Source organism: Petaurus breviceps, unplaced genomic scaffold, assembly GCF_028583685.1.
Source record: "Petaurus breviceps papuanus isolate PSGF00001 unplaced genomic scaffold, PetGlider_PUasm1.0 90845, whole genome shotgun sequence".
Classification (NCBI taxonomy): domain Eukaryota; kingdom Metazoa; phylum Chordata; class Mammalia; order Diprotodontia; family Petauridae; genus Petaurus; species Petaurus breviceps.
The window spans coordinates 14,952,176-14,978,543 of record NW_027187359.1 but is presented as its reverse complement, the minus strand read 5'-3'; the positions used below and the strand labels follow the sequence as shown (position 1 = coordinate 14,978,543).

Sequence of the window (26,368 nt, the reverse complement as noted above, 5' to 3'; positions counted from 1 at the left end):
AATGCAGTTTTCATGTCCCTCATAAGACTTCTCTTCTCCATGCTAATCATCCTTTAATCACTCCTTATATAGCATGAATTTGAGGCCCTTGTTCATGAAGGCTGCCATCCTCTGGAAGCAATTCAGAATGTGAATTTTCTTCCTAAATGATATTCTCACTGCTGACAGTTATACTTCTTTTTGAACTCCCTCTTCATCTTGAACTTTCAGAAACCTTGGCAGCTCAGTGGAGCAGTGGATAGTGTGCTGGACCTAGAATTAGGAAGCCCCAAGTTCAAATCTAACCTTTGACACTTATTTTGTGACTTTGCGCAAGTCATTCAGCCTCTATTTCCCTAGTTTCTTCTCCTATAGAATGGGGAACATTAGCTACCTCACACAGTTGTTGTGAGGATCAAAGGAGATAATAATTGTAAAGAATTTAGCAGTACCTGGCTCATACTAAGTACTATCTAAATGCTATGATTATTATTTCTTCAAGGTTCAGGTTATACCTTCTTTGCAAAGCAATGACTGAAACACCAGTTGTCAATGCTCCCTCCTGCTTCTGCAGACACTGTATTATACTTATTTGTGTATGTGTAGTATCTACCCCAGTGCATTGTAAAGTCTCTAAAGGTCTATCTCCAGCATTCAGATAATGCCTTACACAGATCAGTAATGTTTATTAATGTATTGGATTATACACTAAAGGTGGCATATGAGATGAGGAGGACAGGACTCATGTCACTAGTTCAGCTTCAAATGTTAACAAAATATAGAGAAATGTTCTATCTTCCACCAGAATTCTTAACCAAACCAAAAAATTAAAGGTCAAGAAAAGAAGAAAATGACTTATTCCTTTTCTGGTTATCTTTTTTTAGGGTCAATTTTCCTGAACTCTTCTTACCTTTCACAATTTCTTTAACCCTTTCTCAACTAATAGCACTTCAGATTTCTAAAAGACTTTTTTCACAGTTCTATTCTCTGCTCTACTCCCAGTCATATACTCATATTTAAGATTTGAATATACTAGGGGTTACAGTTTACATTGAAAAAGCAGTAGCATATACCTAAAAATGCAGTTATATTATAGTTCTCCTGACCTATAGTTGGCTATCAGAGAGGTTTCCAAATTGTAGTATTTTTTCTTAAAGAGAAGGAGTTGCTGACACATAAAATCATAAATTATTTTAAAAATGAAGCTTTGGCATATCCCTTAAAAAAAGTTGTCTTTTCTTGCTGTATAGACTCATCATGTAGACTGGGTTCTTGCTTTCCTTATCTATGTAAAAGGATATTACTATCACACCATATATAACTAAACATGAAGTACTGCAGAAATATACATATCACTTTTTTCAGACTATACATTTACAATCATATATCATACTAAATTCTAACTATAATCTTAAGAATTTAATAAATCTCAACCATTTTTATGAGCAACGAATAATTTTAAAAACAAATTTTGAAATTTTAACTTACCAAACTGTAACTTTTTCATGACAGCTACATACTTTTCTTCAAGTGACCTTAATACTGACAAAGGTTTTGGTTTCACAGCAACCTTCTTGGAATACTCAGCCATTTTTTTTTCTGTTATTTAATATTTTAAGAAAAACGATAGATGATTAAGCACATGGTGAAATGATTACAACTGGAAAGGCTTTGCTTTTACCCTCAAAGCTAATAAAAGTTTCTAACATCAACAAACACTAATCATTTATTTGCATTATAATTTTTGTATTTTATGTTTTGATAATTATCGGCAAAGCATTCATTGCTCTCCATTTTAAACATCTTTACAAGACTACATACTAAATCTGAAATATAAGCCCTTATTGTTTTTTAAAAAAGAATTATCAGGTGGCGGCTGGGTGGTGCAGTGAGTAGAGTGCCGGCCTGGAGTCAGGAGGACCCGACTTCGGTTCTGGGCTCAGACACTTAACACCCACACCCACAGCCACACACAAAAACCTAGCTGTGTAACCTTGGGCAAGTAACTTATCCCCAATTGCCCTCCAAAAGGCAAAAAAAAAAAAAAAAAAAGAATTATCAGAAAAAGTAGCAACAAAATCAAACTTTTCTGGAGGAAATTTATAAAAAAAAGTTAAATTACAACTTAATATCTTTCTCCACTGACTAAACCTTTTTTTTTTTAAATCAAGGATTCATGTATAAAAGATGATCAGATTTTCAGTATATGATTTTCTCCCACTCAATTTTCTGAGAACATCCATATGATGCTGAAATAAAATTCTGAAAAAAGGTGCTATCCATAATACATAACAAGAAACTATGTTGGGAACGACTCAGGTTTTCAGTATATCAACATGTTCAAATTAATCAATTAATAGGATATGAGAAGGTTTTACATATATGTGCAAATGGATTATTTCACCTTGATTTGCTTGCCGTAAACTGGTGGTAGCTGCATAAACTATTTCAGCAGTTTTTTGAATATCTGGTACCAAAAGAGTGAGTCCTTCAGGTTCTTGATCAGATGCATCTGGTTTTACTCCTGTTTTAGCTTTATCCTTTTTAGATCTGTATTTTTTAAAGGGACATGTGAAAAAAAAATATGATTGTAGGCTTAAAAATAACAATCAACAATAGCAAGACTATTGCTACTATTAAAACAAAAATGAATTTTGCATTTTAACTAATATGAAGTCAAGTCTAATGTACACTATGAGAGGCATTTTAAGAAGTTGTTGCCTTTAATATGAAATTATTCAGCTTAATTAAAGATGTATAAGGAAATTTTTGTCTCCAAATTAAAAACACTGGCAATAGGCAATATTCTAATGTGTCATCTTAAATTATTCAGACAGATGTCATGATGGCTTCTTCCATACTTTTTTTTCTATTTTCAATGAATGGACATCAACTTTATTATCACTTGTTTAATACTACCAAAAAATGCTGCTTATAAATATATACCTTTAATTTTATCTATTTTGCATTTAATTTATTTTTAAAATTTATTTATTTACTTTTGGTTTGCAACATTTAGTTCCACAATCCCCTAAGTTTCAAATTTTCTCCCCCCTCCTCTCCTCTCCCTGCCATGGCAGCATGCAATAAAATATAGGATCTACAAATACCTTCACATTAAACATTAGTCAAGTTGTAAATAAGGATTATAACCACTTTTTCCATAGTTTTCTATCATTAGAGTAAATAAAGGTGTTCTAACCCTTAAGCATGGTTAAAAAAAATCAACCAACCAACAAAAGATAAAACTCTACCTTGTTTGGGTATTTTCTAATAGTATGACTATTATGTCAGTGGCACAGTATCTTAATTTCATCTAAATTCAGGGAATTTAGAGGGAGTAAATTATAAGCTGAATAGGTTAGAAGTGCTTTTGAGTCCAACTGAAATTTAAATATGCTCAAATACATGTATTTATATAACAAGATCCTTGAGGTCCATTTCAGAGAATCTCATTATAAATAAAATATTTTTATGACAAAAGACTTGTGATAATGTCAGGAACACCGAGGCTGTGAACAAAACCCAAAAATGCACTTAATATCAAATTCCATTAAATAAGCAAGGAACCATAGTATGTGATTTTTCCCTAAGGATTATCTACATCTAAAAAATCAAACTTTAATTTCAATATTTCCATAGTCTAGTAAAAATGCTGTTTAAAACAACATGTAAAAACATGTCGCTATAAGTTCACAAATAACACTGCAAACTGTGCTTCCATTAACATTTTGTTATAAAACAAGTTCTCATAGTATCTTTTTATAGTGTAATCTGTATAAAGAAATCTACAAAAAGTATGTTTTTCTGATATTTATATTTATAATTTAACTGCAGTAATCATTCATGTTAAGTTTCAAGTAAAGTTAGTAATATATCTCATCAATTTTGATTTAGTTTTGATCATGTATTAATACAAAATATTCAAGAATATATAAATGACTAATTAATGCTTAAAATGTATATATGATCCATGAACCCAACTAACAAAACAATCCTCAAAATGTTTATTTATAAAAATATAGCTTATTTTTCTAGATAAATTTATATTTTTATAATAGGTTAATTGTTTATATTCAATTAATTCAAACAACCTGGTATGATCATGACTCATCAGTCTAGATGAAATCAGGAAATACAGTAGTTAACCAAATCAAATTAGTCATTTTAAAATACAAGCTCAAACAATTAAATAAAATTCTAGAAAATGAATTTAATGTTAAATAAAATGAATCTTTCTTATAGAAAAAAAATTACACTCTGCTGAAACAGGGTCCAAATAATTGTAGGCATCTGAAAGGTGAGCCTTCATAGTTATCAACAGAGATGATTGGTATCCAAGGGCAATGAGGTCCGAAATATAAAAATGCATATAGTACACTTGGAACTGAATGGATGTGAAGTGTTCATTATGCTAAGTTTTCAGGTTTGGTAGTTCAAGATGTCCTTGTTATTCTACTAAATAAAGGTAGAATGTTCCTCTGAACTACATCCTATTCATTTCACACATCTTCACCTCAGATACCTAAAGAAGTGGTAAAACTTAAGACTGTACCATTGTCCAGGACTGAATGATATTTGTAATACTGAAATCTCAAAGGCCTCCTTGGCCTCACTTCTTGATTTATTTTTCATTCTCACTATGACCTCTTCCTCCAACTGACCCTGTCCTTCTTGCTCTTCCAACCAATTAAGTCTGCTTTTGCTTTACTTTCCTTACAGTCTTGATCCCATGGGTGACAAGTTCAACCCATCTTCCACACTTGAATCACTGCCCCTCTTGTCCTATCATCATGCATTCAACGCCAATCCTCAATCCTGGCTGATCTAGGGCATGGAAAAGCAGCACTGCAGAAATGGGTCTAGTATTAGAAGACCTAGGTTCAGGTTCCAATTTTTTCATTTGTTACCAGTGTCATCATGGTCTAGCCACAACTTCTCTGACCTCAGTTTACTTATCTGTAAAATAAGGTTAATGCTTTTTCATTTTTAGATGTATGAAACCCCATAAACTACCTTCTTTACTTCTCTCATCTATCTGAACACAGCTTAAAAAGTTATACAACCATGGGGCAGCTAGATGGCGCAGTGAATAGAGCACCAGCCCTGGAGTCAGAGGACCTGAGTTCAAATCCTACCTCAGACATTTCACACTTAGTAGCCATGTGACCTTGGGCAAGTCACTTAACCCCAATTGCCCTGCCCTCCCCCCTCCAAAAAAGCAAATAAATAAATATAAAAGAAGTTATACAACCATGTTAACTAGGTGCTCTATGAATTCATGTTATCTAATTTCAATTGGACTCTCACTACTATAAAGTAATGCTTTTATTGTTCCTTTACTGACTATATCATGCTTTCACAATGGTTTCAATGCTCTGAATCTCTTTTCTCAATCTCTTTATGTTCTCACTTTTATATCTTTAGGAGATCACTTAACTAAGGAAAAGCCTTCATTGTAGGGCCTTTGATTTTGCTTCCCACTCCACATCTCAAACAGCAATACCTGTCCTTTTCATTTTATTTGTTCCAGTTTATGAGGAAAAGGAAGCCCTTCTTGTGAAAGTTACGTCTTCTACTTGTGGCCAAGTCTCTCCTGCCTCTTCTAGATGTTTGCCTCTTAAGTCCCTATCTCTTTCGGAAAATTTTTGTTTTTAACTGGCTTCTTCCTGATGCTTAAAAACAAGGCCATCTATCCTTTATCCTTTAAAAAAAAATCTTTGCTTGATTCTGCAATTCCCTCAAACTATCATTCTTTATGTCTCCTCAAATTCAATGACAAAGTTCTAGCTAGAAAAGTTGCTTACGCTTGCTGTATCCATTTATTTACTAACCATTCACTTTTCAAATCCTCAGAACCAGGCTTCTAAACCAACTACTCTAATGAAACCTTTCTCTTCAAACTTACCATGATCTTTTTATTGTTAATTACAATGCCTTTTCCTCAGTCATCATATACTCTTTGAGTTCTATCACAAACTGCCATCCTCAACCTCTGCTTAACAATCTAGCCTTTCTTAACCTTCTCCTGGCTACTGTGATAATGATCTCTTCTAGTTTTCTTCTTCCCAGCATGATAGTTCCTTCTCAGTCTCCTTTACTGGATGATCACCTTCCATGCCTGGCTTCTTTATGCATGGGAATCCCTATGGGTTCTGTCTTAGGCTCTCTTCTTTTATACTCTCTCAGCGACCTCATCAGGTCTACAAATTCAATTATCATTTCTGTGCAGAATAATGAAAATCTTTGCATCTTCCCTAATCTTCCATCTTTAGAAATTCTAATGTGGACACAGTTTCACATTGTCAGCTGCCTGCTGGATATCTCTAAGTAGGTCCAATGTAGAATTCATTTTCTTTCCCACCAAACCTACCCCTCCTCCAGACTTTCTTGTCCCAGTCAAGGACACTAACTATTCTTCTACTCATCTAGATTCACAAAATCATTTTTCCTCTCCCTCATTCCTATATTCAATTAGTATCCAAATGTTATCAAATCTACTTCCATACAATTGCTTACATCTGTTCCCCTTTCTCCACATACATCACCTAGTTCAGGGCTACTCTGTATACAAAGAGTTCCCCTCTACCAAACAGTCTGAGTTCCTTAGAGGCAAGAGCTGGTTTATTTTTCTTTGTATCCTCGGCACAATGAACATACAAAGCAAGTGCTTGAGAAATGATGGGTGAATGAACGTTTTCAGTCTTTATCCATCTTGACATCTCTAGAGCTTCTGGCACTCATTATTATAGGGCAGATGAGTGGTATGGCACAGTATATCAAGTGCTATATCTGAAAGTGCTATATCTAGGGTCAAAATCCCACCTAAAACATTTATTAGCTATATGACTCTAGGCTTAACTTGTTATTCATCCTTTGATTCAAAGAGGACATTGCTGGGTGATGTCTTGACTTGCATGTGAACTGTATTTAAATGAGACAGGATTCATTAAGTTGTCAGCCTTACTGTCTTCGAGTCATTGAAGTTCAGTGGCAAGACAAAAGTCAAGATGACTCTTGATGGCCTGGGATGCAATGGACAACCTTAAGTTAACCTAACCTCCTTCGGTTTCAGTTCCTTCACTGGAGAAACTGGAACAATGCCTACAGCATAATAAACCCATGAGGGTATAATGAGGATCAAATAAGATAATGTAAATGAGTCACAAACTTTAAAGTGTTAAATAAATTCCAGCTATATTATTATATGTTTATAATCTTGTAGTTATCTTCAGCTCTGTTGTTGCTCACTAATTACCAAATGCCATCATTTTTACTTTTTTAACATCTCATATCTGTCCTTCACTTTGTATTCTTACTAACCCTAGTACTATCCTTCATTACCAGCTACCTGAAATATACTAATAGATTCTTTAGAGGCCTTGCTATTGCTATCCTCTCCCTTTTAAACTTATCCTTCATATCTCATTCCAAATCTTTCTTAAGCAGGAATCTCTTGTTACTTCATTAAAAAACCCAAACAAAATTGCCCAGAAATTCCCTATTGTCTGAATAAAGTTTAAATTCTCATCTGCATTTAAGATCCTTCACAATGTGCCACTGACTTATCTTTCTCATGTCATCTTATCTCATAATAGTGTGCTAGTGAACTCATAAAACTGGACTGTCCTCTGAGCAGACAGGATAAAGTTTTCCCCATCTAAATGCTTTTCCCTAAAGAATATTCTTCTTGGGGCAGCTAGGTGGCACAGTAAATAGAGCACCAGCCCTGGAATCAAGAGGACCTAAGTTCAAATCCAGCCTCAGACACTTAACACTTACTAGCTGTGTGACATTGGGCAAGTCACTTAATGCCAATTGCCCTGCAATCCCCCCTCCTAAAGAAAAAAAGAAAAAAATATAGTCTTTTTTCATTCTCTTTAACTATTGAATTGCTTTCTGTTCTTTAAAGCCTTCTTCAGATACTATTTCTTCCAGGAGGTAATTTCTCATACTCACTATCTCCAATTACTTTCCCCTTTAGTTTTTGCTCAATGGTTTGTTTTATAACTCTTTTAAGGGACTCATCATAGACTGTTGCATTTTATAGCTATCAGTGTTAGTACCTTTCTTTTATCTATAAGCTATATAGGACCACATTCTAAACTTTCTACATTTCCTGCACAGTTTGTCTAGCATATAGTTGGCACTTAGTAAATGCTTACTATATAACATGATTCAAGCACTACATGAAGAAGGGAAAAATTGATGTTGATGACAGGAGCTGTTTCATTTCTTTTTATCCTAGTGCTTGACTACATAATTCTTGTTGACTAACTGCTTAAGAACACATGATCTTTCCAGGGATTCTCTCAGTTAATAAATACAGGGATCTTGTGAAATCATATTGACCCCACCAGACAATGGTAACAAGAATTCTGATAAAACCTCACTATGTCTGGAAAGTTCTGTGGTATTAATAAATTTTTAGACAGGATGTAAGTTGTTCCTAAGCAGTAGGACACTAGTTAGCAAGACCCAAACCAACAGGCTGTTAAAGAGAAGGGAAGGAAAAGTGTTATGATACTAACAACAGTACTATATGGAATCAGAAGATTTATGGAAATTATTAATCAAGTGGATTCAATAAACACTGAAATAGATCCACTTCAAAGAAAATTTTCTTATGAGACAGAAGGAAGAATACTAAAGTAAAACACTATTTTCAACATCTAGGGTGTTCTTCCCTTGAACAATCATGTCTCTTTTTGGCTCAGGGGAAAGGGCTGAGATTTTGGTGGCCAACCACATTAGCACAATATTATCATTACATCAACTCCTTTTTAAAAATATTCATAAGCAATTAACTAGACTTAATCCTAGTTCCTTTATGAGGGCCTTAGAACTTCTTGCTCCTGAATAAAACCAAGAATTTGGTCTAGAAAGACAATAGCTTATATCAAAATTTTTAGACCATATAACTGACACTCATATGATCATACAATGATCTCATAATAAAAGAGTATGGTAGACTCATAAAACTATTATTTCGTAAGAGTCCTTTACTAGATTCAAGTAAGAACAATTTTCACTTGAACACTTCTCCTTAAGATGTATATAGAAAATAAAGAAGATTAAACTCCAGATGGTAAGAGCACTTCAAATACATGAAGAACATAGACTATCTGTATACTGCTGACAGCAACTGGTCACTGACACTACTGTTATATCCAATAGTGTCATATATATATGTATATATATGTAAGTATATAAGTCACTGTCAACCCATATGTAGGCCCAGTTCATGAAAAAAGGCCATACCTTGGCTCATATCCTGAAGTCTGTGTGAAAAGCTATTTGGGTTCAAGGCACCTAGCTGGAAGTAGATCTTTGTGACAGACAATGGATCCAACATGGTAAAAGCAATCAGCGACGGCCGCTACCATGGTATCCGCTGCTTTGTGCATACGTTGAATCTGGTTGTGATCACTGCCCTGAAGAAATACGAGGAAGCAACTGAAGTGGCTATTGCACAAAACATCTGCAAACATTTCCACTATGTTGTGAATTCCACTAACCAGCTAACAAAGTAAGCAAAATATATAACCTGAACTAGGATATGAGCAAAATGGGCAAATATTTCCTTAAAAGAAAAAATAAAAGTTCAACTGAATGAACTGGCTTTGCCAATTAAAACAAATATTTATAAATCTTTAGATTACCAATAGTAGCTCTGACTGGATCATTTGGTCAAAATTGGGAAGACATATAAAAACACCTCAGGATTTAAAAATTCTTCTTCAAGTTAATATACTTAAAATATTCATTTTTGAAGGGTGGGTAATATATAGGACCAATCACTTCAAGACTCGATACTTCAACAGAAGTCTATACAGTTACAAAGATAATATACAATTCTGCCATTGCATAAGCAACTTGAAAGCTACACGCTGAAACGCCTAGGTGTAGGACTATTCAAAGCAGGAAGAGCTTAAGAGAGACATTCTGGAGGTTCAAGAGTAAGTTTCTTATAATTATCTCCAAATTGAAAAAAAAAACCAACACAAAATTCCAATTACTCACACATTCTTGAGCCATATGCCACAAAGCAAAAAAATTTAAGAAGCAATTCACTAAATGTCAGTACACATATATACAGACATTTACTTTGGAGAATCTATGTATACTTTCTTATCAATTATAAAAGACTTGAATATATGCCTATGAAAAATTTAGTGAAGAGCAGAGAAAACCTCCTAGAAGAGGTTTTCTTAACTTGGAGTCTGTAAACGTATTTCTAATAACTTTATTTCAATATAATTAGTTTCCTCTGTAACCCTATGAGTTATATTATATACATTTAAAAACAATTCTGAGAAGAGATTCATAAACCTCATGAAAATGCCAAAAAAGACTGATGACACAAAAATAGTTAGTAACCTCTATCTTACGAATAAACACTTCAGTTTTTGTATAATCTTGCTTCACTTACTGATTATTTTAGCTACCTACTTGAATTTACTCTAAGAATTATGAAGAGTTAGATTTAGATTTCATTTCTGTCCTAAATGAACAGAGGGTCAAATAAAAATGTCACCCCGACTGGGAAGCATAAAGACAGGAGGTGAAGGAAATAAACAATTACATAAATTTAGGGGAAATCTTTCAGAAAAAGGGTAGGTTTCCAATAACATAAAAACAATGACTATTCTATATATTCTTAGAATAGAAAGGAAGCTCAAAATAGAGAAACTTTCATAACACATGATAAAAGTGGTAGATCAAATTAGTAACTCTTGTTGTTAATAACATAAATAAAAATTTTAGTGACTGCCAGTATCCAATGGAAATTTGGGTTAGATGGCAGTTTCCTATATAGTATGGTATGAGGGGATCTTTTAATTCCAAATCTATACTCTAATGCTCTGCCATGGATACAAATTTTCATCACTATATTCATTTTTCTTGGGTGAGTACTATTTAAAGACCAATATAAAAATACAAATATTCTGGAGAGAGTAACAAGTTAAGATCCATCAAAGTGGATTACATTATATAAAAGTAACTCCTTGTCTCCTAACAGAGAGAAGTGGATGGAAACTGGACTGGATTTAGGTAGGTGTGAAGGGGTCAGAGGCCTACAGTGGAGAGTCTTAGCATTTTGTCGTGTAGCCTACACGTAACTTCCACTTCTGACTCTATTAGAGTGAGTGTGATCAAATCATTTCATATCTCCTTATCTTAGTTTCCCTGGGTATATGAGGAGGACGTGGAAATAAATGACCTCTCAGGTATCTTTCAGGTCAAAACCCAGGATCCTAAGAGACATAGTCTTTGGCTTTATTTGTAAATCACTGAGGGAACTGGTTTAAGGGAAAGTATTATAAGGATTTTATTATATAATGTAACTACTTGAGGGCAGAAGCAGTTTTATATTTGTCTTGTATATACCTTTAAATATTTGTTGAATTAAAAAAAACATAAAATAAAGATTTATATCTAATTAAGCTGCTTCATTAGATAAATATAAAATAGTAATAAATAAGAAAAAGTCTGGTGAAAAATATCATATTGATGGAAGGAATTTCTTTGTTAAAAATTTCGGAAGTACATAAAGTTAACAAAATATTAAACAGTGGCTTTAAGTCAATGACTAGACTCTCCAAAAAAAGATCTTTTCCCAATAACTTTTATGAAGTAAATCAAAGTACTTGGGGATTTCCTTAACTGGCAACAAAGAGATACAACTTTTGAGGATGGGGTCTGTTTTATTTAAATTTTTTATCTCCCCAAGGGTCAAAAGCATGTTCTATATAGTAGGTGCTTCATAAATATTTACTGTTGATGATTAACAATTATTCAATTTTTTAAGTGATGGTACAACAAATCTTCCTTTTAAAATTTTATTGCCATGGTCATCCACTCCATTATTTAAGAACCGTCTCTTGATATTAATGGGACATTACAGAAATATTCTTTATTTTACTTTAATTACTTTACTTCAACAACAGTAGTATGAACAAAAGTGCTATCAGATCAAAGTTCCCTCTTCTAAAAGTTGGGAACATTAAATATCTTGTTTCTGATTCTTCATCATAGTCCTAGAAATGACCCTTGGTTATCAAAAGCTAAGTTGGGACAGTCCAAAATCTGGACAGGGACAAGAAATGAACCTATGATTTTTTTTTGTTGTTAGAGAGAGCTCCAGGTCGGTCATTCCAGATACATAGATTGCCTACTGTGAGGCAGGCACCAGGATCAAGCAGTGGGCCACAAAGGTAAAAATGTTCCTTGACTTCAAAGAATTTAGAATCTAACTGGGGAGACAACATGAAACAAACTGAACAAGATGAACTTCCTCTACCAACGCTATTCAATACTGCAACTTATAGTCTTAAGGAGTTACGTGAGGGCACTGAGAACCTATAACAAATTCAAAAGGTCTCTAATACAGGCCTTGTGATGTGTCAGTTGTACAACGACCAGACTACTTAATTTCAACAAATTTGTTACTAGAGGGTTGTGTTATCAAATTAGTATAGTATAGTCAAGTCATTTAAACTTCTCCAAGCCTCAATCTGTAAAAAAAAAATGGAGGTTAGATTAGATAATATTCAAGATTAAAAAAAAAAAAGATCAGAGTTTCAGTTTTTCTTGGAATCCCACTACGTGATCAAGGCTAACTTTGATGTGTTGTTATTACTGTATCATTACAAAAACGCTAACTTAAAAAAAAATTCAATCCACTTGTAAATCTACTAACTTAAGTGATGCAGTTTTTGTGAAGACTATCTAAGCTTTGGAAGGGATATGATTTATACACACAGAATATCAACATAAATGAGAACAGGCAGTCACTGAAGTATAATTTATCTGAATGTTTCTGTAACAATTTCCCTAGAGTTTTGATTTTACTCCATTTAATCTTATATATTTTTATTATATTTTATTATAATACTATATATTATTATATATTTCTAGGGAGAAAAAGCACAATGCCATCCCTCTGTATCTGTGTGCTGAGAGAGGTCACAAGCAACTGTAAGTATCTAGTAGGCCAACTGTTGAATAAATATAAATTTATTCTTCAGCTGCTCCCAAGTAGTCAAATACTAATTAAGTTGTGATACTTAATGTTGGTGAGGTTAACAAGCACAAGACTTTATTTACTTCCTGAATGGCACATAGTAGATGTTTAATATAAGGTTATTGTCCAGGAGGCAGTGCTTAACTGTAATATGTAACTGAATTGGAGCTTGTTGGAATAAATCAGATAACCAAATATCATGTGTAAAATTAAGCGAAAAATACTAAGCACTTGAGCAAATCTATTTTTGCTACACATACAGGCTTTTTTGGTGCTATTTCATTTTTTAGGTTTCAGCTCTTGATAAGGTCAAGAATGCCAGACCAGAATTATTTCTGTATTTTTATTCCAAAGAGAGAAGGAAGAAGGTATTAATTGTTGCCAACACTTTCCTTTATTTAATTCCTAAAAAAATCTCTGACTTTGGGAGTAATTGTGCTATGGTTTTTTTTTTTTTTGAGGGGAGAGGGGACGGGGATTTGAGGATTAATAGAATCTTGACTGTAGAATTTTTTGTAATCTACATGACAAAGCACAGCTACTACCAACAAGGAAATAATGGTTATTAGGTAGAATACTTCTAATTCCTTAAAACTAGTCTTAACACATACTTAGAAGGGTTTGCTATACCCAGGTCCAATTTAAGGAAACAAGGAGCTTACCACAAGACAAAAAAGTAAGCTTTACTGAGGGGAGATATACATAAAAACATAAAAACGGCGGTCAGGGAGAATAAACACAGGAATAGTCCACTTGGCAACCCAAAAAGGAACAGGCCAGACTTTCTCCAATCAGTAAAATAGAGAGAACTTTTATAGGGTTATTTTCTGAGACTAGTAGGAGCAAGCACTGGAGGAAAGGAATGAGTAGAGTGAAGATGGTGGAGTAGCAAGAAGAAATACAGTCTATCTCTATTATAACTCCTCTACAAAGATTCAGAAAATGCACCAGACTGAGTCCTATCAGGAAATACAAGAATAAATTTAATAAGTCATTTATCCAGTCCAGGTCAGTGGATAGTGAGTACAAGTTTTGGTTAGGGACGTGCCCCAGAGGTCATTCCAGTAAACGAGAACTAAACAAAGAGCAAGGCTGTATGCAAAAGGGCCAAGACTGACAGCTCTTTCTGTTTACTGTCCAGTTCTGGATCACAGATCCAGGTCAGATTTAGGAGGGGACCCGACCGAGAGGTGAAGTTCTAGGATAAGGAGCAACTGAAGTTTATAAGCTATGAATTGGGGAAAGAGTAAATACAGAATCAAAAAAATCTGTGTGGTTCTTTCCACAGGAGGGGCAGAGTCTCAGTTCCAGCCTCCAGACTAATCTGAAACCTGCAATGGAATAATCAGGGTAGGAAGCCCAAACCAAAGGGGAGCCTTCTGTTCTTTCACCATCAATTTTCAGAACTGGCTGATTATATTCAAGTGGATGCCCATCAACTGGGGAATGGCTAAACAAGTTGTGGTATATGAATGTAATGGAATGCTACTGTGTTATAAGAAATGAGGAGCAGATGATCTTCATAATAACCTGGACTTATATAAACTGATGCTGAGTTAGAGGAGCAGAACCAGGAGAACACTGTACACACACATCATATCTGTGATGACTAACTTTGATAGATTGAACTCTCTCAGCAATGCAAGGTTATAAGACAACTCCAAAAGAATCATGATGGAAAGGGCTATCCAAATCCAGAGAAAGAACTACAGAGTCTGAATGCGGAATGAAGCAGACTACTTACTCTCTCTCTTTTTTGTTTAGTTTTGTTTCTTCTTTCTTGTTGTTCATTTCATTGGTTATAATCCTTTACAAGTTGACTAATGCTTAAAGTGAAGGTATCTGTAGAACCTATATCAGAACATATGCTGCCATGGTGGGGAGGAGGAAGGAGAGGGAGGGAAGAAAATCTGGAATTCAAAAGTCTGTGGAACTGAATGTTGTAAATTAAAAGTCAACTAATTAATTAAGTAAAAAAAAATATCCCTCCAACTATGCAGATCAAAATTCATCTATGCTGACTTTGCTTGTGTGACTCCTTCTATGGTGTCTCATAATTTCAACTCAGGATCACTTGATTTCAACTTGATCACTCTTGACACCATAAAGATATTGACAGGGTAGCTGAGGTATCCACTGCATAAATGCTAAAATTTCAAGTAACCAAAATAATCTGACAAAGGACCATATTTTAAGGCTTTGTAATCTCAGGTCTCTAGTCAAATTACAGAGGTATAAAGTACAGAAAGCCCTCCACATTCTCAGATTTGTGATTTGAAGTCTGAAATCTTCACATATTGGCTATATTAATATCAATTTAAGTTCTCTTGACAAGCAGAGAGAAAGGCCCTTCAATGTCTGTAAAGGTAAGGAAAAGAACTAGTGGATCACATATCTGACTAGAACATAGGTGGTCCCAAAAGTCTTGATTCAGTTTTAAACTAAGATTTTTGGGACACTCTATATTCATTCCAATCATTTTACTCCTTGGTTGACTTAAGGTTAGAGGAGAATGGTTGATTCAGGTTGGTTCAAAGCAGTAACTCCTGCTTTTTAAAAGATCTATTACAAAACCCCCAATTAGATTTATTTAGGTTTAGAAATTTTGGGGGGAAAAAACAAAAACTTCCTGGGAGAATTAAATCAATGCAACTGGACAAGTAAGGAAAAAAAATCTTTGTATCAAACATCCTGATAAAAATCTGATAGACAAGATATACATAGAATTTGCAAATATACAAAATCAACAAAGATATTCTCTTATATATAAATGTTCAAGAACATGGAGTTTCCAAGAGAAAAGAGGTTATTAACAAAAATCATATGAAAACTGTTACCAACCACTAATGATGAGAAAAATGAAAACAAACCAAACATTGTTGCCTAGGGCTTCAAAGGATGTCTGCTAAACAACAGAAAATACTGGCCAAAAATCATCTTTGGTTTAGGTAATACATCAAAACAAATTTGGAAAGTTGTAGAATACCACATTCTCCAACAACCGTAGATCATGCTTATCCACTGACTAGCCAGTTCACCTAAACCTTCCTTTCCCACTTTTTCAAAGTGGGAAAGGAAGAGGCAAAAAGAAATTCCCCCCCAACAAGAAAAAAGTACATGTGTTTCTCACTTTTTCCCTATTTACATTTAACAGTATTGCCAGGATCTCACTTTTGGCAAGCACCTTTAGGATTATTCCTGTCAAATCCAAATCAATCTTGCAAAGATTTTGAAAAATTCACAAACATTTTCTTTAGGTTTTCTCACATTTAGTAATGACAAAAATGCTAACAAGATGAAAAATGCTATGGGTTTTATACTGAGTTAGATCGCAATTCATTTTTAGGCCAACTTAGAGATCTTAGTAGGCTGTAAATAAGTAAATGGAAGCAAAGTATTTTATTCAAATCTAAAGGAAAAGTATACTGTGATCTCTATAGGGTATTACATTTAGAAAAACAAATCTATTGATGCAAATTATTAACTGTCCTATGACAGTCATAGACATTGAAGATTGTGAAGAGAATGGCAGTTTCAGGAAGAAAATTAGAACATATTCTAAAAGCTTTTTATTTCTTCCTTAATATAAGAATCTCAATATATCTCACTACAGCAGAATTATATCTACCATGCCCAATTAGTAAGAACAAACATTCTGATGTAGTCGTATCTTTCAAATTCACATTGCGTTATTTCCATTGAGTTCAAATGGAATCAGTTACATATTTTACATAATTATACCTTGGCAAAGGTAGAACTAACAAAACCTGTCTGAAAGCTATAGTATTCATCTGGCCATCTCTTGACTGTTAACAGATAAGAAGGAAGGGGGCTTAACTTGAAATTCATAGGTATGTTTACAAAAGAAAAAAACTATTCCAAGTACTCTTTCTATTATAGTGGCTGGGCTTTGTTAACTCATCACTACCAAAGTACTTAACTATATACATCATGAATAACAGAGGTACTCCTAAACTATCAAATGTAATTAATTTTTAACTTAAAATGAATAGTATAAACAGACAGAAGGAAGAAAGTGTTGATATATATAGGGGACAAAGTAGTTTAATGAAAAGATAATCAGTGGAATGCCAATCCAGTAGAACAATTTCCAATACCGGGGGGACTGAATGGGTGATGAGGTGATGAGGAGGTTTCTAGTAATAGTAGTTACTGGTACATGAGTTCTCCAAAAGCTTATAAAATGGGAACTGTTTGTATGGTATTTTTGTTCCCTAAGACATTTGAAAATTCTTTCACCATAAAACAACATAAAGTACAGAAAATCAGCCAAAGCCAGTATGTTAATTCCTCTAAGTCAACAAGCATTTATTAAGCACTTACTATGCACCAGGCACTGAATTTAATACTAAGAATATAAAGAAAAAACAGTCACTCACTTTAAAGGGTTCACATTTTAATAGGTGTGAAAAAATACAAATGACTATGTACAAACAAGGTGTATACAGGGTAAACTGGAGGTAATATTAGAGGGAAGGTACTAGTATTAAGGGAAAGAAGAAAAGTCTTCTATACTACAAATTACTCTAAGAACTATACAATATAGAAGCCTTTATCTTTCTCTGTCTTTCCAACACAATCACCTCAAAAGTAAGTTTCAAGACTTCTAAGTTTCCTTTTATCTTATAAAAAGGCTTAAAATTTAAGACTGTTTAAAATTAAATACAGTTTTGGGAACAGAATGGTTAGGGTTAACCTCAACAAGGTTATTATGATTTTTAACAGTAACTTTTCCTTTAGATTTGAGTGAAATGTTTTGCTTCCATTTACTTATTTACAACCTACCAAGATCTACCATGACAGATTTATGTAGTATATAAAAAAGAACTGCATAGGAGGTCTGTTGTCTACATCAATAGAGGAAAAAATCCCCATATATGGTATCACAGATCTGAAATAGGTTTCATCTACACAAGACAATTGTCTACAATACATATTCAAAATACATGTGATTTTCTGGAGCTCTGGAGATGAAAATCACTGGGCATAATAACTATCTGAAGTTCTTATGAAGAGCCTGTGGATGATTGTTTCTATTTCTCAGACTGAATCAAAATAACAGTCTCTCCATAGGTTAGTGCTGAGATGTGTGTGCTTCTCTCCTCTGCATCTAAATTCCTGAGCTTCTTTAAAAGATTGGTTTAGTTATCAACTGATGCAATCAGTTTCTTTCTTTTTTTTTTTTTTTTTAAAGCAATTGGGGTTAAGTAACTTGCTCAAAGTTACATGGCCAGTTATTTTTTGTGTGGGTGCCAAGTATCTGAGGCTGGAACTGATCCCGGGTCTCCCAACGCCGGGGCAGGTGCTCTTATTCACTGTGCCACCTGGCCGCCCCATGCAATCAGTTTCTAGTCCATCCCCAGTAGTATCTTAGTTCTAACGGCAAACAATTTCAACGCAGGTAAAGAAATGGACATGTTTTCATTATTTTGTAGGTTTCCTAAGTATATAAATAGCAAGAAAATGAACCCAAATAAACTAAGTTACATAAAAACATAATTTCACTGCTAGAATTGATATTTTGTTTACTTGTTTAATTCTGATAATGACATATTTTAGTCACTCAGTCTTCTTAGCAAAGGAGCTTGCTCAGATTCTTTATCAAGCCTCATTTTTTGTTTGTTTTTAAAGAAAAGGTTTTGAGGCTATGAACATAGATCTGCCTTGTTTTTTAATATCTGAGAGCTCCAAACTCCATTATGGTAGGGCCTATATATGAAGCAGGTAACTTATTTATGCAAATTTCCTGAGAAGAACGCTATTTCCTGACTTCCTGATTCCAGATATTTTTAACGGCTATGTCGTTATGTCCTTGAATAATCTCTCTCCCTATATCTGTTTCTCAGCTTCCCTTAAGTCCTGAATAAAATCCCTTCTCCAAGAAGCCTTTCCTAGTCTCCTTAAACTTTACTACCTTTCCTCTGCTGATTATTTCAAATTTATCCTGTATATAGCCTGTTTGTATAAACTGTTTCCATTTTTTCTTCCCTGTTAGCCTGGGACTGTTTTGCCTTTCTTTGTAGTCACAGTTTATAGTATAGTACTTAATAAATAAATGTTTATTGAAAGACTGATCTTATTTTCTTTCAATGAGACAATTCATGGAATCCTAAAGATCAATGAAAGAGAAAAATCAACGCTCCATTACAATTTTAAAGGATATTAATTTCTGTCATTGTAGTTCTGTAATATACCTCATCCCCACCCCCAACCCTCTCCCTCCAAAGTATGATTTGGTTATAATGAAAAGATTGTTAGGAGACACAGTTCTGGGTAAGGGGGGACTAGAAATGAATGAGATATAATCACCCATGAGTCATGATGATGCAATAAACAGAGAAAGTTACAAAATGATCCATAATTCTAAGTGGCACAAAAATTTCTATTTAAATTGTAGAGTGAGGGGAGAAAAAGGAGAAAGAAGCTACTCAGAATTATGGGCTTAAAAACTAACTGAATGGAGGGACCCAAATATTAGACTAACTAAATATATTAACAAATGATTTAATATACTATGGAACCACACAAATACAGAAGTTCTCTAAGTGTCAAATAAAAAGTCATAATTAAGTAGGGTGAAAAAACGATCCAGGTTCTCCTTGGACACATAATTTCATTGCACAATTGGTCATTTTGCTTTGTACTGTACTCATGCTAAACATAGGCAAGGGGAACACCCAGAAAAAACTATGACTTATGTGTTAATCCTTGTTTGTCTTTCTTTTGGAAGAGGATCAATGACATCACAGGTGATATCTCTTGTCTTGTTTGTGAATTCAATTTAAGTGAGGCAGAGTTGCACAAAGTCATTAGCCTCACTATCTCTTCCAGAGTCTTTGAAGTCCAGTGGCAAAACAATGATACTGCAAAGGTTGAAGAAAAGGGTCAATCTGTTACCAGTGACACTTGGTGGGTTAAAAACCATGGCTAGGATATAGTTTTAGAGGGGCAAAACTTACTCAAAATAAACAAGATAGGCAATTCAGAGAGAAAGTAGCATTGTATATTATGAAGTGATACTCATGTAAGAAAATAGAGGAAGCAAAGGTGGAGTCCCAAAATGCCATTAGAACTTTAGCAAGTATAGGTCATATTAGGTCACTTATTATAGGTCATATAGGTCACTTATTATTTCCTTTGATGAAAAGCACATCAGACAAGTAAATAAAAGCTATGGCATATACCTAGTTTACTGAGATTTTAGCAAAATATGTTATAAATTCTCCTATGTTATTCTTGTAAAAAGATAGCTGATTAGATGAATCTGGAGAGGTAGGCTTAAAAACTAAGTGAATGGAGGGACCCAAATATTAGTTACCAAAGATTATATGTGAATCTAAGAGATGAAAAGAGGAGTAGCTCAGGGATCTATGCCTAGCCCAGTGGTTTTTTAATATTCTTATCAATGTCTTGGATTAAGAAATGTTACAGCACATGGTCCACCTTTCAGACAATCATGGATCCAAGTATGTAGAGAAGGTTTTTCTTCCCAAAGTCCACTCTCCTGGCTTTAACACATGGTGAAAACACTGGCAGAGGAGGGAGTGAATCCTATGGTTTTGAATTTTTTATTTTTGCAAATTCTGATCCATAACCTGTAATCTCCTCTACTCACAGCTGCTGGTATAATTAAACAATCTTCCTGTTCTTAAAAAAATTATTTCTCAATATAAATCCTGATGGACATTATATCTATCAACCTCCCAGACATTCTCCTTCTTTCCTCAATGAATTCAGCAAATTTTGCCTTCATACTACAGAATTCAACATACAAAAAAAGTTCCCTCAACTAATCTTTCAAATTTCTTACTCTACAGATGATGAAATCTTTCTAAGTATTCAATTTCCATGGTCATGAACTCTGAAATTCTGTTATCTCATTATAGTATTCCTTTTCATATTATATACTTTTATTACATATTCCTTTTTGCTTATGTCTTATGATTCCTGATCAGGTTTTTCATCCTCATTGTAACCTTTATTTCTTCTACTTCTAAGGTCTTTCCCAGGCCCCTGCACTGGCCACACTGTCCTCCGTTCCCCATTGGTGAACTAATCTCTACACTAGCCACTGTGAGTCCCTTGTCCTCTTGTTCTATTGTCAATCGCATTTTATTTACCAAACCCCAATTTCTGGATAATCAACTGTCTCCTTTGCTTCTATTCATGAGCTGCTGACTGGATCTATCACATTTTGCCAAGGTCAGTCCCTCTACAGACACACGTTTGAACCCATTCTCTCTTTTCTCCAACAGTCTGCTTCTACTACTAAGCCCACTTTCTTTTCTGTCTTCAATCTTTCCCAATTATATTGGCTCTTTCTTAGCTGCCTACAAATAAACTTGTGTCTACTCTATCATTAAAACAATTCCTCACTTGAGAAATACCTATTGCCCTAATCCCTCCTCCCATTCTCAAGTAAACTCCTTAAGAAAGCAACATACATTAAGTACCTCCATTTCCTGTCTCTTCAAATCACTGCAATCTGACTTCTGGCCTCATTTTTCAACTGATATTGCTTTCTCCAAAATTACCAATGAGCTCTTAATTGGCAAATCTAATAAATCCCTCCTACCCTTCTTGATTTCCCTATAGCATCTGACATTGTTGATCATTTTCTCTTTTTAGATACTTCCCTCTCTTGATTTTCATGACAGTGTTCTCTCCTGGTTCTCCTGCTATTTACTTAATTGGACAATTTCTTCTAAGACTCCTTTGTTGAATCTTTATCGTTAGCATGACTACTATTCGTGGATGTCCACCAAGATTCTGTACTGGGTCTTTTTTTTTCCTTCTCTATACTATTTCACATGGTAATCTCATCAGATTCCATGGGTTCAACTATCATTACTTTCATGTAGAATATTCTCATAACTATAAATCCAGAACTAGTTTTGCTCCTGAGTTTCCATATCATAACACCAACTGCCTACTATACATTTTCACCTAGATGTGCGCTAGACATCTTAAACTCAACAAGTCCAAAACATTATATTTCCCTGCAAACAGTCCCTTCTTTCCATCTTTCTATTACTGTCAAGGACACTTCCCCAGTTACCCAAGTTTGTAACCTGTCATTCTCAACTCCTTATTTTCAATCACCTCATACATCTAATTTCTTCCCAAATCTTGTTATTTACACCTTGAAAACACCTTGAGTGCATCTATTTTATGCCACTCAAAAAGCTACAGTCCTAGTTCAGGCCTTTATCACCATTAGCCTCTTAATGAGTCTTTTCGTCTCAAATCCATTCTTCATTCAGCTGCCAAGGTAATTTTTCTAAGGTCTATGTTGGACCACATTTCTCCTTTTTCTGCCAAGCTCCGGTGGCTCCCTATCATGAACAGTATCAAATAAAAAGACTTCTACTTATCATTTAAAGCTTTTCACAATCTAGCCACCACCTATTTTTCTAGTCTTATGGTTTATTCTACTCTATATAATAACCTCTTCCTACTTCTCTAGTCCTCTTAGTCATTACTCTTTTTTATGTACTGCCCTTTCTTCATACTAAGAAAGCTGGCCTACTTAAGTTCTTCAAACAAAATATTCCATTCTTCACATCTGTACCTTTACACTGGCTATCAACTATGCATAAAAAGCTCTATCTCCTTACTTCCACCTCTCAGTTTCTCTGAATTCTTTCAAAACAACTCAAAGCCCACTTATTGTAAGAAGCCTTTTCAAGGCCCCCAATAGATGATGCCTTCTCCAATATAAATACATATATATATATATATATTTATGCACACCTAGTTGGTTTACATGTGAACTCCCCTAATAGCGTGTAACCTCCTTGAAGGCAGGAGATGTTTTGGCTTTCCTTTGTAGTTCCAGTGCTTAGCAGAGTAAATGGCACATAGTAAATGCTTGATAAATTTTTGTTGACCAAGTGGGTCAATTTATTATCTCCATAACTCAACAGTCCCTCTCAATGGCCACCAAGGTTATATAAATTTTATCTCTTACTATCAAAATATAAGTTCCTTTCTCTCATTTTTGTATTTTTATTGTCAACAATTAACAGAGCAAGTGGCACATTGTAAGAACTTATATGCCTAATTTAATCATTCAGAAATCAAGGAGGTATGTTAAATATTGAATGACAAATTCAGGATCAAAAAAGATCTTGAAAGGTTAGAACATTGGGCCAAATGCTTTAGGATTAAATTTATTAGCAATAAATGAAAAACATTTTTCACAAGTATAAGAAAAGGAAAGTATAACTAGGCAATAGGTTTTTTTTGGTATTCTATAGATCTTGTTATTGTTGTTTAGCCTTCATTTCTGAAAAGAACTAACGACATAAAGGTATGATTTCTTGATTTATGCATGAATTGGATTTAAGTGAGACAAAATCGCACAAAGTTGTCAGCCTCATTCTTTCTTCCAGAGTCATCAAAATCCAGTGGCAAGACAAAAGCCAAGATGACTAGCAATGGTCCAGAATGCAGCAGATGATTTTGTGTCTCCGATATATCTGACCAAGTTCTAAATCCTCCACAATGTCTGCTTCAGCTCCTTTCATGGCCATTGGAACAAACTGTTCTTATCTATCCATTCCACCATGAGAATTCTTCACATGTTTTAGGCAGACATTCCTATAACCTGCCATTGTGTTTGAGGCCTGTCAGTTACCCTCAATCTAATTTAGGCCATCTGCAGAGATGGTTCTGTCAGGGTATGGCTGCAGCACATGTTACAGCTTCTTGGAGTCACAGATAAGAGTTGGGTGAAGGTGGACATTTTTTATATACATATACATGTACACACATACACGTATATAAGTATACACATATATGCAAAAAGAGAACATGAAGGGAGAAATGGTAAGATTTGGGAATGGATTTGATATGTAGGATCAGTAAAAGTAAAGAGGTGACAGTGTCATCAAGGTTCTAGGTCTGGGTTACTAGGAAGACAGTACCTCTGACAATAATAGGGAAGCTAAAAGGAAGGAAAAGTTTGGACAGAAAAATTGTTGTTTTGGACATGTTAAGTTGAGATGTCTATGTGATGTCCAGTTTGAAATGTCTAATACAGGTGGTTGTTGATATGGGACTGGATGGAGCTCAGAAGAGAAAATAGCCCTAGATTTATAGTTCTGAGAATCATCTGCATGGAAATGATAGGTGAACCCATAGAAGCTTATGATATCATCATAAAAGATTTGAGAAGAGATGAGACAGCACAGAGGAAAAAGAAGAGGGCCCAGGTTGGAGACTTGTGAATTATTCACCATAAGTGGGCATGTTATGGATGCAAAATTAGTAAAGAAGTCCCAGAAAGAGTGGACAAATAAGAGAACCAGGAGATAACAGTGGCCCAAAACCTTAGTGAGGATAGATTATGCAGAAGGAAAAAGTGGATCAACATTGTCAAATGTTGTAGGGAGGTCAAGAAAGATGAGGTTGAAAAAAGGCCATGAGATTTGATGGATACAGCTAAAATTAGAAAGGAAACTAGTAACTGGGAGAAAAAATTCTTTGTGGTGAGTTTCTCTGATGAAGGTTAGGGTTTGTGTGTGATGGAGGACCTTAGAATAATTAAAAGTATTATGCAATTTCCCAGATGTAAAAAAAAAAAAATAGATTTGGTGGATAAGAGATAATGGCTGCATGAATTCAATACTTCTTTGATTACGAAAGTTGTGAAGAATATAGGAATACATAAATTAGTCAAAGAGTATTTGTGTTATGCAGGATGTCTTCTGTAAAGTCCAAATTAAAGTGAGATTCCCTACTGACGGTAAGGTTCTCTAGATGCCTCTTTTTAATGACCTTGTATTGATGTTATCAATCCACAAAAGAGTGCAGTTTTTTCAAAATCCAAAACACATTGCCCTGACAATTCACCCAAAGCAAAGAAAAACTGATGAAGGCTGCATATTTCTCATATTCTGACATAAAACTGTATGGGTAGCACAGTGAGTTAATCTTATACACACATACACACACACACACATAAATGTATATATATCTTGAATATGACACACTGTGGGTATAGACTACATCATGTTACCAATGACAATACACACAAAAGAAGTGTTACAAAAAGATATCAAAAACATATACAATAGAAAGGAGAGCACATCAGTTTTAGCAAGAAGATTTAGCAAGCAGTTTTATAGCAAAAAAAAAAAAAAACAAAAAGGAAAATAAATGCTAATAGGCTGATTGTAGCATCCATACTCATGAAATATTAAAAACAAAATGCAATGCTCCACTTGTTCCCAGTAGGTCATGGATGGAAAGTTGGAAAAATACAGACAGGTATTATACAGAATGAGAAAGCATTGGTAGGTTATCTGTAAACACTAATAAGACCACAGGAATAAAGGATCATAGATCTAGAGTTGGGAGGAAATCCAAAGGCCATTTAGTTTAACCCCATCTTTTTACAGATGAAGACTTGTCCAACATCACAGTAGTAAGAGGTAGAGGCAGGATTTGAATCCAGGTCTTGTTACTCTAGAATGTGTGCTTTTTCCACTGTACATTTTTCTCTCCATTATTTAAATATTAAAACTTTCATGCTGCTGCATATTTTGAAGTATCTCTATCTTAAAAATTCTGAATAGTATTAATATAAAACTCATCATAATATAGTGCAAAGCAGGAATACTGGGTAAAATTCACCCAGTGTAGACACAGACAGTATGTACAGCTCTTAAAATTATATATATACCTTATCTTTAGTTGGCATAAACAAAAATCAACTTTTATTTTCCTGGATGTCATTTTCAAAATACACATGATATTCAAACTAACCGTAAGACACTATACTATTCTATCCCATGATCCTGATGATTCTCTATATTACCACAAGAAAATCACATAGTATAACCTCCATGGTGCCACGATGACAGGAACTATTTTACACTTTACTTAAGTGTTGTTTTAATAACATGAACTCCTAGCCTTCCAGACCCCTAATCCTCATTTACCATATCCACTTACATTCACCTTTTGATTTCACCCTAATTTATAGTCTTCAATACTTGGCATTCTTGTTACTGAAAGGAGAATATCATGACATCACTCTCAACCTACTAAATCGGGATTATCTGGGAAACTTTTTTTCCCTGAAAGGAAAACCTAGCAAATAACTATTGTACATTTCTAGCAAGTGATTCTCTATCATCATACATTTTACTTTGGTCTTTTCAGCTCCAGTTTGTTAGAAAAAGAAGGCAGAAAACAGAGCAAATACCCGGGGGGGGGGGGGGGGGGGGGGGCCACGGGGGAGAGTGGTTTTAGAAAAATAAAAAAAAAAACAAAAAAAAAAAAAAAAAAAAAAAAAAAAATTTTTAAAGAATGTTAAAAGATAAAACAAGGTGT

General features: G+C 34.4%; 1 protein-coding gene and 1 long non-coding RNA gene across 10 annotated transcripts in view; one reads left to right on the top strand and one right to left on the bottom strand.

The window, feature by feature from the left end:
• Positions 1-26,345, top strand: part of LOC138149182 (uncharacterized) — a 148,936-nt gene extending 122,591 nt beyond the window's left edge. For both annotated transcript variants that reach the window (XR_011165253.1, XR_011165252.1), the window contains exon 2: positions 26,288-26,345. This is a non-coding gene — a long non-coding RNA (uncharacterized lncRNA). The remainder of the gene's footprint in view (positions 1-26,287) is intronic.
• The window catches only part of BIRC6 (baculoviral IAP repeat containing 6), a 317,039-nt gene that overhangs the window by 43,875 nt on the left and 246,796 nt on the right, over positions 1-26,368 (bottom strand). For 7 of the 8 annotated variants that reach the window (XM_069072166.1, XM_069072160.1, XM_069072164.1 and 4 more), the window contains 2 exons: positions 2,384-2,529; positions 1,468-1,578 (listed from right to left, as the gene is read on the bottom strand). In XM_069072166.1, the coding sequence (XP_068928267.1) occupies positions 1,468-1,578; positions 2,384-2,529 (257 nt within the window). Of the gene's footprint in view, positions 1-1,467; positions 1,579-2,383; positions 2,530-9,240; positions 9,414-26,368 lie in introns of those variants that run through there. The other variant, XR_011165250.1, reaches the window with a different exon arrangement.